Source organism: Carassius auratus, chromosome 19 (assembly GCF_003368295.1).
Source record: "Carassius auratus strain Wakin chromosome 19, ASM336829v1, whole genome shotgun sequence".
NCBI lineage: Eukaryota > Metazoa > Chordata > Actinopteri > Cypriniformes > Cyprinidae > Carassius > Carassius auratus.
In genome coordinates, this window is record NC_039261.1 from 28,665,353 (window position 1) to 28,680,738 (window position 15,386).

At 39.6% G+C, this 15,386-nt stretch overlaps 1 protein-coding gene across 4 annotated transcripts in view; it reads left to right on the top strand.

Annotated features, from left to right (window-relative positions):
* Positions 1-15,386, top strand: part of pkhd1l1.1 (PKHD1 like 1, tandem duplicate 1) — a 35,179-nt gene that overhangs the window by 19,190 nt on the left and 603 nt on the right. For all 4 annotated transcript variants that reach the window (XM_026290029.1, XM_026290028.1, XM_026290027.1 and 1 more), the window contains 35 exons: positions 92-266; positions 947-1,103; positions 1,199-1,355; positions 1,439-1,648; positions 2,423-2,552; positions 2,891-3,132; positions 3,299-3,435; positions 3,915-4,944; positions 5,069-5,260; positions 5,717-5,868; positions 7,286-7,445; positions 7,571-7,754; positions 7,857-7,945; positions 8,078-8,232; positions 8,353-8,482; positions 8,585-8,703; positions 8,864-8,993; positions 9,515-9,688; positions 9,950-10,053; positions 10,142-10,265; positions 10,409-10,530; positions 10,805-10,895; positions 11,074-11,222; positions 11,330-11,452; positions 11,565-11,676; positions 11,778-11,894; positions 11,995-12,160; positions 12,635-12,867; positions 12,947-13,111; positions 13,203-13,360; positions 13,658-13,793; positions 13,907-14,248; positions 14,357-14,511; positions 14,957-15,103; positions 15,200-15,353. In XM_026290029.1, the coding sequence (XP_026145814.1) occupies positions 92-266; positions 947-1,103; positions 1,199-1,355; positions 1,439-1,648; positions 2,423-2,552; positions 2,891-3,132; positions 3,299-3,435; positions 3,915-4,944; positions 5,069-5,260; positions 5,717-5,868; positions 7,286-7,445; positions 7,571-7,754; positions 7,857-7,945; positions 8,078-8,232; positions 8,353-8,482; positions 8,585-8,703; positions 8,864-8,993; positions 9,515-9,688; positions 9,950-10,053; positions 10,142-10,265; positions 10,409-10,530; positions 10,805-10,895; positions 11,074-11,222; positions 11,330-11,452; positions 11,565-11,676; positions 11,778-11,894; positions 11,995-12,160; positions 12,635-12,867; positions 12,947-13,111; positions 13,203-13,360; positions 13,658-13,793; positions 13,907-14,248; positions 14,357-14,511; positions 14,957-15,103; positions 15,200-15,353 (6,321 nt within the window). The remainder of the gene's footprint in view (positions 1-91; positions 267-946; positions 1,104-1,198; positions 1,356-1,438; positions 1,649-2,422; positions 2,553-2,890; positions 3,133-3,298; positions 3,436-3,914; positions 4,945-5,068; positions 5,261-5,716; positions 5,869-7,285; positions 7,446-7,570; positions 7,755-7,856; positions 7,946-8,077; positions 8,233-8,352; positions 8,483-8,584; positions 8,704-8,863; positions 8,994-9,514; positions 9,689-9,949; positions 10,054-10,141; positions 10,266-10,408; positions 10,531-10,804; positions 10,896-11,073; positions 11,223-11,329; positions 11,453-11,564; positions 11,677-11,777; positions 11,895-11,994; positions 12,161-12,634; positions 12,868-12,946; positions 13,112-13,202; positions 13,361-13,657; positions 13,794-13,906; positions 14,249-14,356; positions 14,512-14,956; positions 15,104-15,199; positions 15,354-15,386) is intronic.

The following is a 15,386-nucleotide window of genomic DNA, read 5'->3' on the forward strand; positions in this document are numbered from 1 at the left end:
ACGTGACAGCTCATGCCATCAGGTCACAGATGAATAGAGCTGAAATAAAACTGCCTGATAGCATCTTAATGACAACCTTTGTGTCTTACAGGAACTGAAGCAGAGCGGCCCTGCACAGTCGTAGTGATGAATGGAGGCGACACTGTCAATCTCACCAACAGCTATACTTACAGATCCTCCCTGACCCCTGTTATCAACAATGTAACGCCGCGCAGAGGAGGAACCGCTGGAGGCACCAGACTCATGATTACCGGCTCAGGTTTCAGGTGCACAACAGAACAGAATTGCATTGTTGCATTGTCCTTCAATCATATTTGTATACACGGTGTTCTCTGTGGCATTACTGTTACAAAGTAAAAGATTCCTATGCATTGCACAGTCAACACCTGTATTATTTTTATATTATTCATATACTATTATTATTATATTTTATTATATTATTATATTTTCTCATTTTAAATGTTATTTTTAGTCATTTGTATGTGCTTTTGTCATTTTTCATTTATTTGTGTTTTATAGTGGCAGTTAGGTTTATATTAATTTCCTTTTTAGTTTTAATTTATTTTGAATACATTTTAGTGTTTCAACTTAAATTCTCATTCAGTTTAGGTAATCAAAAAATTATATGTCATTTTATTTGTACATTTTTATATTTTATATATAAAAATGTTTTAAAACCAGTATTAAACCACAAAATTATGTCATCATCTATTCACCATTTGAGTAATTCCAATCCTGTAATTCCAAAAGCTGCGTTAGGTTAAGGGCAAATAAACATTCCTAAACGTTGAAAGTGAATGGTGACAAAGTCTAGCTCTAAAACAACACACACACACACAAAATAATAATAAATAAAAAATAAATGCTATCAGTATTGTCCTGAGAGTTATAACGCCTCATTTGGATGAAGAAACAATGACAGAATTCTTCCGTGTCTCACCTGTAGCTCAAATGTCAACGAAGTCTCTGTCACAATTGCGGGGTCTGTTTGCGATGTCCAGTCAGCCAGTGTGTCGCAAATCATCTGTGTGACCAACGCTCAGCCCAGATCCCAAGAAACTCAAGTGCGGGTTCAGCTGGGGAACAGAGGAATTGCACGAATGGTAAATGTGACAAATACAATTATTACAAGAATAATTATTATAAGAATAATAAAAATCGATCTATCTGCTTGGAATGTTTCTCCTCTCTCTCTCAGGATAATGCTTCCTTCTTCTATATTGATGTGTGGTCATCTCCCTATACATGGGGTGGTCTCTCCCCTCCTGAGGAGGGCATGTTTGCTGTAATCACTGCTGGACAGACCATCCTCCTGGACACCAGCACACCAGTCCTTAAGATGCTCCTTATCCAAGGTATGCTCATTTAGGCAAATACTATCTTTATAAACCAAGCCTTGACATACTCACAGTTCTGTGAACGCCTGTTTTCTGTTTAGGTGGCCGACTGATTTTTGATGAGGCAGACATAGAGCTGCAGGCAGAGAATATTCTGATCACAGATGGTGGAGCTCTGCAGATCGGAACAGAGCAGGCCCCCTTCCAGCATAAGGCCATCATCACACTGCATGGACACCTGCGTTCTACTGAACTTCCTGTCTATGGCACCAAGACTCTGGGTGTCAGAGAGGGGGTGCTGGATCTGCATGGTATGTACTAAAAATAAATACTTCAAATTCATTTTTTGTGAATTATTATATTAAATATTTCAAAAAGAATAAGTAGGTATTTTCATTTCATATACAGTATTTCTTTTTAAAATAAATAATACTATATTCAACAAGGATGCATTATAAATTTATGTTTTTCAAATAAGTGTTTCTTTTGAACATTTTATTCAAAGAATCTTGAAGTAAAAATGTTTCTTGATCAGCAAATCAGCATATTAGAATTATTTCCGAAGGATCATGTGCAGAGAGTTAAACATTGGCATCACATGAAAAAAGAAATGAGTTATTTTAAAATTGCAATAATGTTTCATTTATTTTTTTCAGTATTTGTGATCAATAAGAGCAATTGTGATGCTGAGCATAAGAGAATTCTTTAAAAAATCTTACCGACCCCAAATTTTTTGAGCTGTTGACAGTAGTGATAAATGCATACCCTGGACACATGTACCTGATTTGTATTACTTTTTTGTATGTAACTTTAAATTGACAAATCTCAGAGCTTCTGGAAAATTTTTATCTGAAAGGTCACAATGTCAGAAACACAATCTTCTTTAGAAAAATGAAGTAATCTGCGCAGAAATAGAGCTGACCTACATACAGTATCACTTATAGAAAGCTCTGTTAAGTCAGAACGCCCCTTAGGTGGGCTTCACAGAAGTGCTAAATTTCCTTGATACAGACACCATAGTGCATAATCACTCCCCTGCAGTGAGAGGTTTTGTTCAGGGCTTAACTACAATCCTGCTTCTTCAGGAATACCTGTCCCTATGCCGTGGACTCGCCTTTCTCAGACTGCACAAAGCGGCTCCAACACGCTGACACTGATGGATGTCGTTACCTGGAAGCCTGGTGATGAAATTGTCATCGCTTCCACAGGGCACAGGTATAGACCATCGCCCAAACCTGCAGCGAAACTCGGTTTCAGGTTGATTTACTGAAGCTACTGACTTACTAGAGAAACTGAACTAAATCAGTGTAGGAACAAAGGCCAAGGAAATGAAAAAGTGCAGTTGTTCTCTATAAACAGTACCAAATACCAAACTATCATTTACAGTTTTAACATTTGACCTTTTTTATTTGAGATTTGTGTGTGGGAGAATACAAAATTGTAAACTTACTGTTTAAGTTCTCGCTCAAATTGTATGTACTAAATTATTTTCAAATATGCTAATGAGGATGTCTACACTGTTGCTAATAATCTCAAATATGTTGTTTTTACAGACACAGCCAAAGAGAAAATGAGTTGAAGAGAATTGCCTCGGTTTCAGCTGATGGAAGGACCCTCACTTTGACCGAACCACTGGAATACACTCATCTGGGTGTGTCTGTGACGCTGCCTGATGGGACCGTTTTTGAAGCGAGAGCAGAGGTCGGTCTTCTTACCAGAAACATTGTTGTCCGTGGATCCAACAATGTGGAGTGGAACGATCAGATTGAAGCTTGTCCTGATGGATTCAACACAGGTTTGGATGTTGTTTCCTCAGCTGTGGATGGAAAGACAGACAAATAATCATGTCATACAAACAATCGTGACAATGCCTTAACAATTCCTTAAAAGTTATGTGAAAGTCATTGTCAATTTTATTGACTTTTATCGAACAAAACTCAATATACTTTTTTTGCTTACAGGGGAATTTGCAACACAGACTTGTTTCCAGGGTAGGTTTGGAGAAGAAGTAGGAAGCGACCAGTTTGGTGGCTGCATCATGTTCCACGCACCACAACCAAACCAAAATCTGGCAATTGGCAGAATTGAATATGTTGAGGTAAACGTTTCAATGCGTTTCAAAACTCTTGGAGACCTTTAAAGGCATAGTCCACCAAAAAAATTTAATTCTCTCAACATTCCTTGTGTAATTCCAAACCTGTGTGTCTTTTTTTGTTCTACGGAACACAAATGAAAGATATTTTAAAGAATGTTGGTAACCAACAGTTCCAGGTCTCCACAAGCCAACAAGACATGAGGAAGACATGTGAAAGGCTCTTGTAGTCCCAGGTAGTCCTAGTTTCAGGTCTCATTGACTTCTATAGTATTTTCTGTCCATACGGAGGTCAAAAGGGTTTGCCAACATTCTTCAGAATACCTTCTCTAGTGTTCCACAGAAGTAAGTAAGTAATACAGGTTTGGAAGACTAAGTAAATGATGACAGAATTGTCACTGTTCAGTGGACTATCCCCTTTAAGACATCAAATATTTACAATAAATGTCAGTCATGGCATTATGTTTGTCATTGTCCTACTGTAGCTCTTCAACGTTGGACAGGCGTTCCGTCTGGGACGCTACCCAATCCACTGGCATCTGATGGGTGATGTTAAGTTTAAGTCATATGTGCGTGGATGTGGCATCCATCAGTCCTACAATCGTGCCGTCACCATCCATAACACTCACAATCTACTGGTGGAGCGTAATGTCATCTACAATATCATGGGTGGGGCCTTCTTTATTGAAGATGGCATTGAGACTGGCAACATCCTGCAGTACAACCTGGCGGTATTTGTAAAACAGAGCACCAGTTTACTAAATGACGATGTGACTCCAGCTGCATACTGGGTCACCAACCCTAATAACACCATTAGGCACAATGCTGCAGCTGGTGGAACGCACTTCGGCTTCTGGTATCGCATGCATGATAATCCAGATGGCCCTTCGTATAACCCCAACATCTGTCAGAAGAGAGTACCACTGGGACAGTTCTTCAACAATACGGTGCATTCCCAGGGCTGGTTTGGCTTGTGGATCTTCCAAGAGTTTTTCCCCATGCGTACCGGCAGCTGCAGCTCCTCAACACCACTGCCAGCAGTCTTCCGCCGCTTCACTTCCTGGAACAACGAGAAAGGTGTTGAGTGGGTGAACGTAGGAGCAGTTCAGTTCAGCGAGTTCCTGATGGTCAATAACGAGAAGGCAGGAGTGGAGACCAAGAGGATCATCCGACAGTACGTCAGCGGATGGGGATTGGATGGAGGGGCAGCCTTGGTCAATAGCACCATGGTGGGCCACGTGGATGAGCTGGGACTGGGGAGTGACTACTGCACCGCTCGGGGTGTTGTCCTGCCTCTGGATGATGGGATGAGCGTCATCAACACCAAGTTTGTGAACTTCGACCGCCCGTCGTGTGCTGCGGTCGGGGTAGCAGAAATCGTTGGAACCTGTATGTTCCGCTGTGGAGGCTGGAGCGCAAGATTCAGTGGGATCCAGTACTATCAGTCGCCCAACAAGGCCTGGTTCAGATGGGAGCATGAGGTGGCGCTGGTAGATACTGATGGGTCACTAACAGGTAGAGAAACATTACATACTACAGTATTTAGATGCATTATTTGAGGAAAAAAATGTATGGATTCAAGATTCACATAACATAAAAAACTAAAGACTGAATATAAATATTTTATATTTCTGAAAAGGCAATGTTAGCTACAAGGTGGTACCAAGGAATAACTTGCTTGACCCAAGATGCTGCTTCCCGGGAACGGAGTGGAGTGTTGGCGTTCCTGCTGCCGTATGTGACAACACTGTAAACTTCCACCGCATGGTCGTCTTCAATCCCTCCCCGCCTTCACTTAAGACTAAAGATGTCATTCTAACCAACTCATATGGTATGATGAAATAAACTTTTGAGCTTTGAAAAAAATGTGTATGAATTTTTTTTGACATGTTTCTTTACAATTCACTTTTACTGCATACTTTCTGGTTTCCAGAAAGAAGGGTTCATGGGGCCATTCATGTATAACACGTTTTAGCACAGGGCAGGGGAATTAAAAAGTCTAAAGTATGTTATTTTAAAAGTTCAACTACTTTTAACTTGAGTGACCAAAACATCCATCTAGTGCATGTTTACACAGAAAAACATTGGAAGAGCAGAGCAGTGGAATGCAAAACTGCACCTTAGACTGTTAGGAACTGGCTCTCTAAAATGATTCTAAACTGAAAATAACTAAAGATTTTGTACACCAACATTGAGGGAACATTATTTATTAAGTTGAAGTGGGCTGTGATGTTTAGAAAAACATATTGGTTGGCACAGTTCATCTCAATGTCATATATCTCTTTAGGGACATGTGTGCTGCCTTTCCTTGAAAAACTGGTGACCCACACATTTGGCTGGATGGCAATGGTGCCCACAGGTCAAACGTACAACTGGTACTTTAATGGTGCTTCCCAAATCACCAACATCTCATACAATGGAATGGTCTACGGCTTTCGGGTAAAGTATGCACACTACACTAAAATCCAATGTTAATATATAATGGATATTTTATGGATAGCATGTAGTTTGTAACATTAAGGGCCCTATTTTAACGATCTGAAACGCAAGTGTCAAAGCGCGAAGCGCAAGTAAGTTTGTGGGCGGGTCTCGGCGCTGTTGCTATTTTCCCGGCGGGATAAATGGCTCTTGCGTCCGGCGCAAATCTAAAATGGGTTGGTCTGAAGTAGCTTCATTATTCATAGGTGTGGTTTGGGCGTAACGTGAAATAAACCAATCAGAACTTCATCCAACATTCCCTTTAAAAGCAGGTGCGCAAGTTCCATTATGGATTGCTATTATTATGGCGTATTTACCAGGCGCACGCCAGGAGCGGTTCACAGCCAGGAGACTGATGTTCTTGTAAGAGCAGTGAAAGGCAGAGAAGTTGTGTTGTATGGGGATGGGAGAAACCCACCCAAAATAGCGTCGGTTAAACAGGTGTGGGAGGAAATAGCCACAATTTGTCAGATGTCCTTATATACACGTCTTGCCACTATTTGGCCAACAGGTCTGATCCTTAATTAGCCTATTAAAATTAGCCTGAATAATTTGTAAGCTAGATTTATGCCTATTTTTTCACATCTTCGTGGCACACCACAATGATTTCCGTCATCTCACGTGTTAATATTTTTTAGTGTAACAATTTATGATTTGCAACTGTTGCATCTGTGTAGATTACATGAGCAAAGTGTATGCGCGTTGTGCACGCTATACATTATGGTCAAGCATGCGCCCTTAAAATAGCATAATGAACAACGCGCAACGCGCCACTGACTTTAGACTAGGTTTTTTCTGGTCAGTGGCACAATTGTTTAATGGAACAGCAAAATAGCACCAGGGATTGTTTGCGCCGGAACACGCCTCCTTTTTTGCGCTGAACCGCCCAGGGAGCGCAAGTTCATTCACTAGTTTAGCGACGTGCTTCTGTGGAGGGAAAAGCGCGCTTTGCGTGGGTGCAAAATAGGAATGACACATGCGTCGGTGTACAAAGTCAATTGCGCTGGGTGCAAGATAGGGCCCTAATTCACTTTTATGTCATCACTGTACTGAAGCCAATGCAAATTATTAAAATATCTATGTTTTCTACCAATGATGTCATGTTACAGTTATAAACCTGAAGAGAAACATTTTCATTTAAATAATATTTTCAGAATAACTATTGTTCCAATGAAGCATGTTGAAAATAATCACAGTTTATATGCAGTTATAATATTATATATATATATATATATTTTATTATTTAAATTTTTAAGTTTACATTTACTTTCCTCAGTTTGTAAACCCCTGACTTAGTGTATGACTCCAAAGACTTAAATGCTAAATTTACAATTTGTGCAATATATAACATGTTCATTTGTCTTTTTCTTAATGACAGCCAGAACATTATGTAATTATCAACCACAACCTGACCCAGACACCTGACCGGTTCCGCATCATAGACGACAGGAATGGCTCCTCCCAGCCCCTGAACCCCAGTGCAAATGTAAATGGGGATTGGTACTTCAACCAGACATCCAAAGACCTCTATTACATGGGTAAAACTGCTCATCTCTTCACTCTAGACATCTATGCTATCTATCTATTCTTTCTTATTCTATTTGTTTCAGTACTAGTAGTACTGTGAAAAGAATGAAAGATTCAAATTTTGTGTCCACCACAGCATCTGGAAGAGACCGTGTTGTTAGCCGGAGGAAGAGGAACAATGTGGACCGCTCGGTTGTAGACAGATCGCTAGACTTCAGAGTATATCAGTGTTACTATCCCAACTGTATCCAACCTTTCACTGGTTCTGTAGTCACGCCAGCCAATACATCCAACACTGGCCGCAGACCTGCAAACTATGTGTATGTCACCACACACACTCAGCTAATTTTAATCATTCAATGATAATACTACTAATGTATTGTATCTGTTTACTTTGCTAATAAAACACCCTGTTGGTTTAGTCTCTGGTCAAATACATCATTTTGGAGGTCAAGTTCAGTGAACAACTTCAATGTGCCACAAGATGGCTCTGATGTGACTATTCCAGCTGGTAAGCAACTGTAATGTCAGAAATCCCAAGCAATGACAGAAAGGAAAAGCTATTCAAAAAGATGGCATGTCATTTTCATGAAAGCCTATAGTGGTAAAAACAATCTAAATAATATCTCATTCTGTCTCAAAGGCATTTGGATGGTTGTAGATGTTGTTGTGCCCTCGCTGAACAAGCTGAAAATAGTTGGAGTTCTGGAGATTCCAGACAGAAACAACAACACCTCCTCCGGCAGTGTTTCTCAATACAACGACATTATTCTGAATGCCACATATATCTCCATTCAAGTAAGTACATAACTACATTCAAATTGGCATAGACATTTTAGCATCATTAGACCAAGTAGATCCAGACTCTTCATGTGTACTAATTTAGTTAATTCTCTATGCATCCATTCACTCAATCAGGGTGGACGTCTGATTGCTGGCTGGCCTGATGAACCCTTCAGAGGTCAACTACAGATCATACTGAGTGGAAGCCATTCCACACCAGACTGGATATTGCCATCTGGACTAAACCAAGGATCCAAAGTGCTGGGTAAATGACCATAAATAAAAGTCAAGATATCTTGTATGGATATCATTATAGAGCATATTTGCATTAGAAATGTTCCTATTAATCGTCTGCCTTGACTTTCAGGTGTGTTTGGATCTCTTGACCTGTATGGCATTCCACACAATGTGTATCACACTAAGCTTGCAAGCACGTCCCAAGCAGGAAACAGCACTATCTCACTACAGGAATCTGTGGACTGGAAGGTCAGAAGCTTTTTTCAAAATGACAAAAAAAACAGAACAGACAGATTTAGAAAACTATTGAACCTGCTTGTGTGATTTGCAGATGCCATTTAGATTCCAAGCTCTGTTTGTTCTCAGAATCCTCTTTGTTTGAATGAAAACACTCTTTTATTACCTGCAGGTTGGGGATACGATTCTGCTGTCCACCACCAGCTATGACCCTTGGCAGACAGAAATCCGCACCATCACTGCGGTCACAGATTATGGCCGCACACTGACACTGGACCAGCCTTTATCATACACACACATTGGTTAGTCCCCCTAGATCCATTATAGCAATAACAGACATTGTGCTGTATTGATAAGCTGTTAAATATTGTTCAGAAGCTAGGCTGGTTAGATTTTTTATTACATTTTAGTCTTATGCTCACCAAGGCTTCATTTATTTAAACAGGAAGACTTTTCCATTTTAATATATTTTTTAAATGTTATATATTTCTTTCCTGATAAAAAATGTCTTCAGAAATCATTCTAAGATGCCGATTTCTTATCATCAGTGTTGAAAACAGTTGTACCCTTTAATTTTTTATGCACACCATACACTTTTTCATGATTCTTTCATCAATAAAGCTTAAAGACAGCATTTAATTAAAATAAAAACATTTTATAAAACTGTATGTTTTTACAGTCACTGTTTTTGCTTAATGCATCCTTGCTGAGTAAAAGTATTTATTCATTTAAAAAAAGTTCTTACTGACCCCAAAGTTTTGAATGGTAGTATATAATTAAATAAATTCATTAGATTTAATATTAAATGTGTCTGATCATATAGGGGAGACCTACGGTGTGCCAGGTACTTCAGGAAGTTATCAGCTTGCAGGCAATGTGGCTTTACTGACCAGGAACATCAAAATCATCGGTCAGGAGTATCCAGAAATGGACACACAGTCTTATGGAGCCAGAGTTCTGGTGGGAACCTTTTTCAGTGGAGGAATTGATTTCAGAGGTATAAACTTTATCAAAATCTCATGTTTGCCCTCATTCCTGAAATACAATCAGGACAAATTATAGGCTACACAAAATCATAAGGTCCATTCACCTGGAGGAAAATGAGAGAAAGCTGAAAAAAAAAAAATCTTGTCTTCTGAGCAATTCTCTTTTTTAAAGAAGTTCATGTTGATTTAATATTTTTGTATTTGCACATAGCATCACTTGCTTTCCAGCACATTGTGCGTAACAAAAACTGCTGATGATGCTTTCATCACAGGAAAAGCCCAGATTAGAAATGTTCAGTTCTACCACACCGGGCAGGAGGGATGGAACGACCTGTCAGACCCACGATACTCTCTGGTGTTTTTTAACTTAGGAGGGGTGAGAGAAAGTCTTAATCAGTACATGCTCATTCTTTATCACATTCACACATATTCCTGTCAATTACTTATTGTCACAATATTTTTAGGTGGATGGTGAATCTTACATCAAGGGATGTGCTTTCCACGATGGCTTTGCTCCTGCTATTGGTGTTTTCGGGACAGATGGACTGAGTATCGAAGACAACGTGATCCATCACACGGTTGGAGAAGGTACAGATTCAGTGGTAGCTTCACTCTTCAATGTTAACACAAAAGGAAAATACTATTAAACAAATTGTAATTGATATGCTGCAGGGTGATATAATTTAACATTACGACTATTCTGTTCTGCAATTTCTATACAAATTTTCAAGGAATCCGAGTCTGGGGCGACAGAAATGTGGTCCGGAGGAACTTGGTTACAATGACACTGTGGTCTGGATCGTATAATGGCAGAGCTGAGGAATTCAACTTGGAATGGAATGCAGCCATTGAGGTACCCGTTACAGAAAAGTACTGTGATCAGATGGTAATACCATGGTACTTTGTTATATAACAATGCCATATACTGTATATTTACCATGTTATTTAGATGGAAATTCAAGAATACCATGGTACAGTACATGTCCAAAAAACATAGCATTGTCATGGGATATGTCTAAAACTCCACAGTACTTTTTTTGTTAGTGACAACAGAGAAAAACCTATTTGCCATATAATAATCAGTAAATACCAGATAAAGAATTGATGCATTATTGTTCATTTTCTAGGTGAGTGAGGCAACCAATGTGATTCTTCAAGGGAATATTGTTGCTGGCTATGAACGAGTGGGATACCGGATTGATGGAGAACCATGTCCAGGTATATAAAACTACTGTATTAGTCTAGATATAGTATGTATAGTGTGAAATGATGGAAAAGCATGTACAATTAACAATGACAGCGTATCATACCATTGCCAATATCTTGTACATCACTAATATGAACCTTTCATGTTCAGTATTTACTGATTCAATTATTCCAACAATGTCAATGTCAGGATCTCCAAATTCGGTGGCACAGTGGAGCCAGAATGAGGCACACGGTGGTCTGTATGGACTCTTCATGAATAAAGATGGACTTCCTGGTTGCTCTCAAATCCAGGGATTCACCGTCTGGAGAAGCTTTGATTTTGGCATTTATGTCCAAGTATGATAAATGATCCACAAATTCCTACTATGATTTTTAGTTATACAAATGATTTATGCTAGTCTAGTGATTATTGTTTTAAAGAAATGTTTACTCCTCACTTCCAGGTATCCATGACTGTTTTAATTTCCAACGTCAGCCTGATTGATAATGGAATGGGAATCATGTCTCTAATCTACAGTCCTTCCTCGCTCAGCCACGAATACTCTGACAAAACTGTCCGTGTACAGGTGAGGAAGCACTATATGTCTCTTCGGCAAAAACTAAGAAAGCATTCTTTTAGTAATATATATATATATATATATATATATATATATTTTTTTTTTTAATACATCACTCCAGGGTGCCCTGATTGTAGGCAGTAGCCCCAACTTCAACTGTTTTGACAGTCTATCCACAACTATGACGTACGTTGCACTCAGCAGAAGTCACGAGGCCCCACGTCCTCCTAATGGTACAATATATACAGTATTGTATTACAGGATCATCCATTCACTACTGAATACATTTCTTATAACTGATCCAGTAATGTAACTGCATTTGTATGTTCAACAGGTGGCAGGTCTGGAATTTGCTGGCCGACATTTGAATCGAACCATAACAGTGGACCAAAAAAACCTCTCCCTGGACTGATGAGCTACAACGCCATAGCTGGTATAATGACAGTCTCTGGTGAGTCTCCAAATGTGAAAGAATCTCCAGTTTAAAACCTCCTACAGCTGACGAAGATCTCATGTAAAAAGTAATTACCGTTGTCTCTTTCTGACTCCAGACACAACTTTTGTTGGGTTCAAGAATGTGTGCACAACAGAGAGAAATTACATGTTCATGACCAACCCAGGAAATGAGGATCTACAACATCCAATCAGTGTTGAGAGGATTTCCAAGATTAACAGCACAGAGGACTCTCTAGCGTTCATTCATCGGCCTGATCTGGGGTAAACTGAACTATATATATATATATAGGCTTTCTCTCACTCAGAACTGCACATTGGTACCATTAATGGAACAGCATGTCACCATGAATATAAAAATTGTCCCCAAAAATATGAAATTTGTGATCATTAATCTAGATAATACTATTTATATTATTTTATAATATATTCTATATGTTGAAAACTTTTATATTGGATGCGATTTATCGCGATTAATCGTTTGTCAGTGCTAGAAAAAAAAAAATCATTTTAATATTGTTTAAAATATTGTTTATTCCTGTGATGGCAAAGCTACATTTTCAGCATCATTACTCCAGTCTTCAGTGTCACATGAACCTTCAGAAATCATTCTAATATTCTAATATGATTTGCTGTGTATAATGCTGTGAAATTGTATTTAACTGATAACTTAAAATGTCCTCATAACATTGCTTTAAGATAAAAGTGGCTGATTTCTTTCTTTCTCTTTTATATCAGCAAGGTGAACCCTTCGGACTGTGTGGACATGGACTGTGATGCTAAAAAGAAGACTTTTTTGAAGGATCTGGACGGCAGTTTCCTGGGTGCGGTGGGAGCAGTGGTGCCCGAGTCTGAGTACGAATGGAACGGGGATCCCCGGCACGGACTGGGTGATTACCGCATCCCCAAAGTCATGCTCACCTATCTCAATGGCAGCCGGATACCTGTGAACCAAATCGCTCCTTACAAAGGTACATCTGAGCTCTAAGAGAGAGTGCTTAGAATGATGGAGTTGCTTCTAGCATTGACGTTGCTGGTTTCCCTGTGCAGGTGTGATCAGAGACACTTGTTCGTACATGAGCACCTGGCAGAGCTACAAGTGTTTTGGGCTCAACTACAGAATGCTGGTCATAGAGAGTCTGGACGCAGACACAGAAACCAGGCGTCTTTCACCTGTAGCCATCCTGGGGGACAAATATGTGGATTTGATAAATGGTATGACTACTGCTAATTTAACATCTACCACAAGCAGAAAAGGATGTGTATTAATGATTTTTACAAACTTCCTGTGAATATCTTGTCACAGGCCCACAAGACCACGGCTGGTGCGCCGGCTACACGTGTCAGAAGCGAGTGTCTCTATTCCACGCCATTGTTGCCACCAATAAATCCTTTGACATCTATTTCACCAGCACAACACCACAGAAGCTGAGACTAATGCTGCTAAATGCTGAACCTGCAGAGGTTAGTCAGTAAGATGGATGATAAAACACAGCATTTACAGGTCATATTTTTAAACAATAAAAGGCATAGTAAGAAAAAAAAAAACGAATGAATTTTTTTTCCCTATTTATAATTTATTGTGTATTGTTATTAAATGTACCTTTTCTTTACATTTAATCTTGTTTCTTTTTTTCTGTATGTTTTGTTGTATGTATGGAAAAAAAAATTGTGCTTATACAATATTACAATGGTCATTTTATTGAATTTATTCAGTATACTAAAGCACTGTATTCTACACTAATCTTCTGTTGTCCTCAGGCTGTTAGGGTGGCTATATTTTACTCAAACCCTCAGCGGCTGGATGTGTATGTTAACAAAAATTTGATTGGTCCAACAAATGCTCAGTGGAACACAGACAAAACTGACTACACACTGCGTGAGCCAACTTATACAGGTAGAGTACAGCATGATAATTCATGTCAAACAGCTCCTCCTGCAGGCTATAAGACCAAAATCATTTTACAACAGATCACAATTCCTATTTTAAATCCTCTCTACGCTCCTCAGGTCAATATGTTCCTGGTTTCAACTCCGGTCATGGCTCCAACTTTTTTGACCCAGACTACAAAATGATGAACGTACTTCTTCGTGGCTCAGAGCCGGTCCAAATCCGCACCTCTCCGGTTCTCTTCCTGGCCTTCAACCTCCCGGCCATGACTGAGGCGGAGTTCTTCGGGGAAAATCTGGTCAACAATCTGGCTGCATTCCTGAAAATACCCCCAAACAAGATCCGAATCACCAAAATCGTCCGAGAGGGAACTAATGCGAGGCGGCGGCGCTCAACAGGACTGACAGTGGAGGTGGAGATCAGGGAGCCTCCCGTCCAGAATTCCACCAGCAACAGCACTGGTTAGAGCCGGCATCTACAGTGTGCTCAAAATAATAATAATGATAAATACAGTGTTTAGTCACAATACAATGTCTGAATTTGTATATTTACATACATACCGTCTACAGAAGACGACCATCAGTTTGAGGTCCTGAAGAACATTGCTGATGATTTGGGTCGAGCTGCTGTCTCCGGCAATCTGAGTCAGTCCATCGGCTTCAATGTGTCGTCCCTGGGCATCATCCCTCCTCCTCCCTCTTCCAGTGACCCATCCTGGAATGATGTAAGATTTTATTTCATATTTTATGATATCAAGCACCCTTTAGAAAGTTGATATTGGTGATGTTTTATATATATATATATATATATATATATATATATATATATATAATACATTGCTTTGTAATTGATTGACCTACATTGGTATCATCTAATTGTGTACTTAAATTTAACAGCTAACAGCTTTCAACCTAATTCATTACATAACTTTCAATCAAAGATATCTGACATTATCAAGTTGAATTTGTTCTGACACAGTTTAGAGTTCTTGTTTTATTTTATTACCATTTTCAAAACTATAGCGAATTAACTGTGAAAATGTAAGAAATTTTGCAGGTGTCTGAATAAATCTTGGTTTGACTGTATGTGAGAGTGTTTATATATAAAATCCCTTCGTATACATTTAAGTACCGCGGGTCTTTTCTTCATTTTAACTGTTTCTCTCTCAGGTGGCAACTCAGGAAGTGACCCGTGAGGACCAGCAGGTGGAGACGGTCAAGACGGTATCGTCCCTGGTGATGGTGGTCCAGCCTGTGGCGGGATTGGCCCCCGGGCCCCTCAGCGTGCAGCCCAGCATCATGGCTGTAGACACAGTGGTGAGACAGACACTTCCTGATTTCATTAAGAATACCTAAAACTGTAGTTTTCACCTGGTATCGAACAGGAGGAGCCTTTTTGTGCATCTGTTTCAGGGTGACTGCGTGTCTGTGGGTGTGACGACTCTAACCATGTCAGCTGTGCTCAAAGATGCTAATGGAAATCCGGTAGAGGGACTTCAAGGAAACACCACCATCCCATTCAGCGGCTGCTGGGCCAATTACACTGATTTAGCCATCTTTACAAGTGGTGGGTTGTCTTTGTTACACAAATTCATTTTTT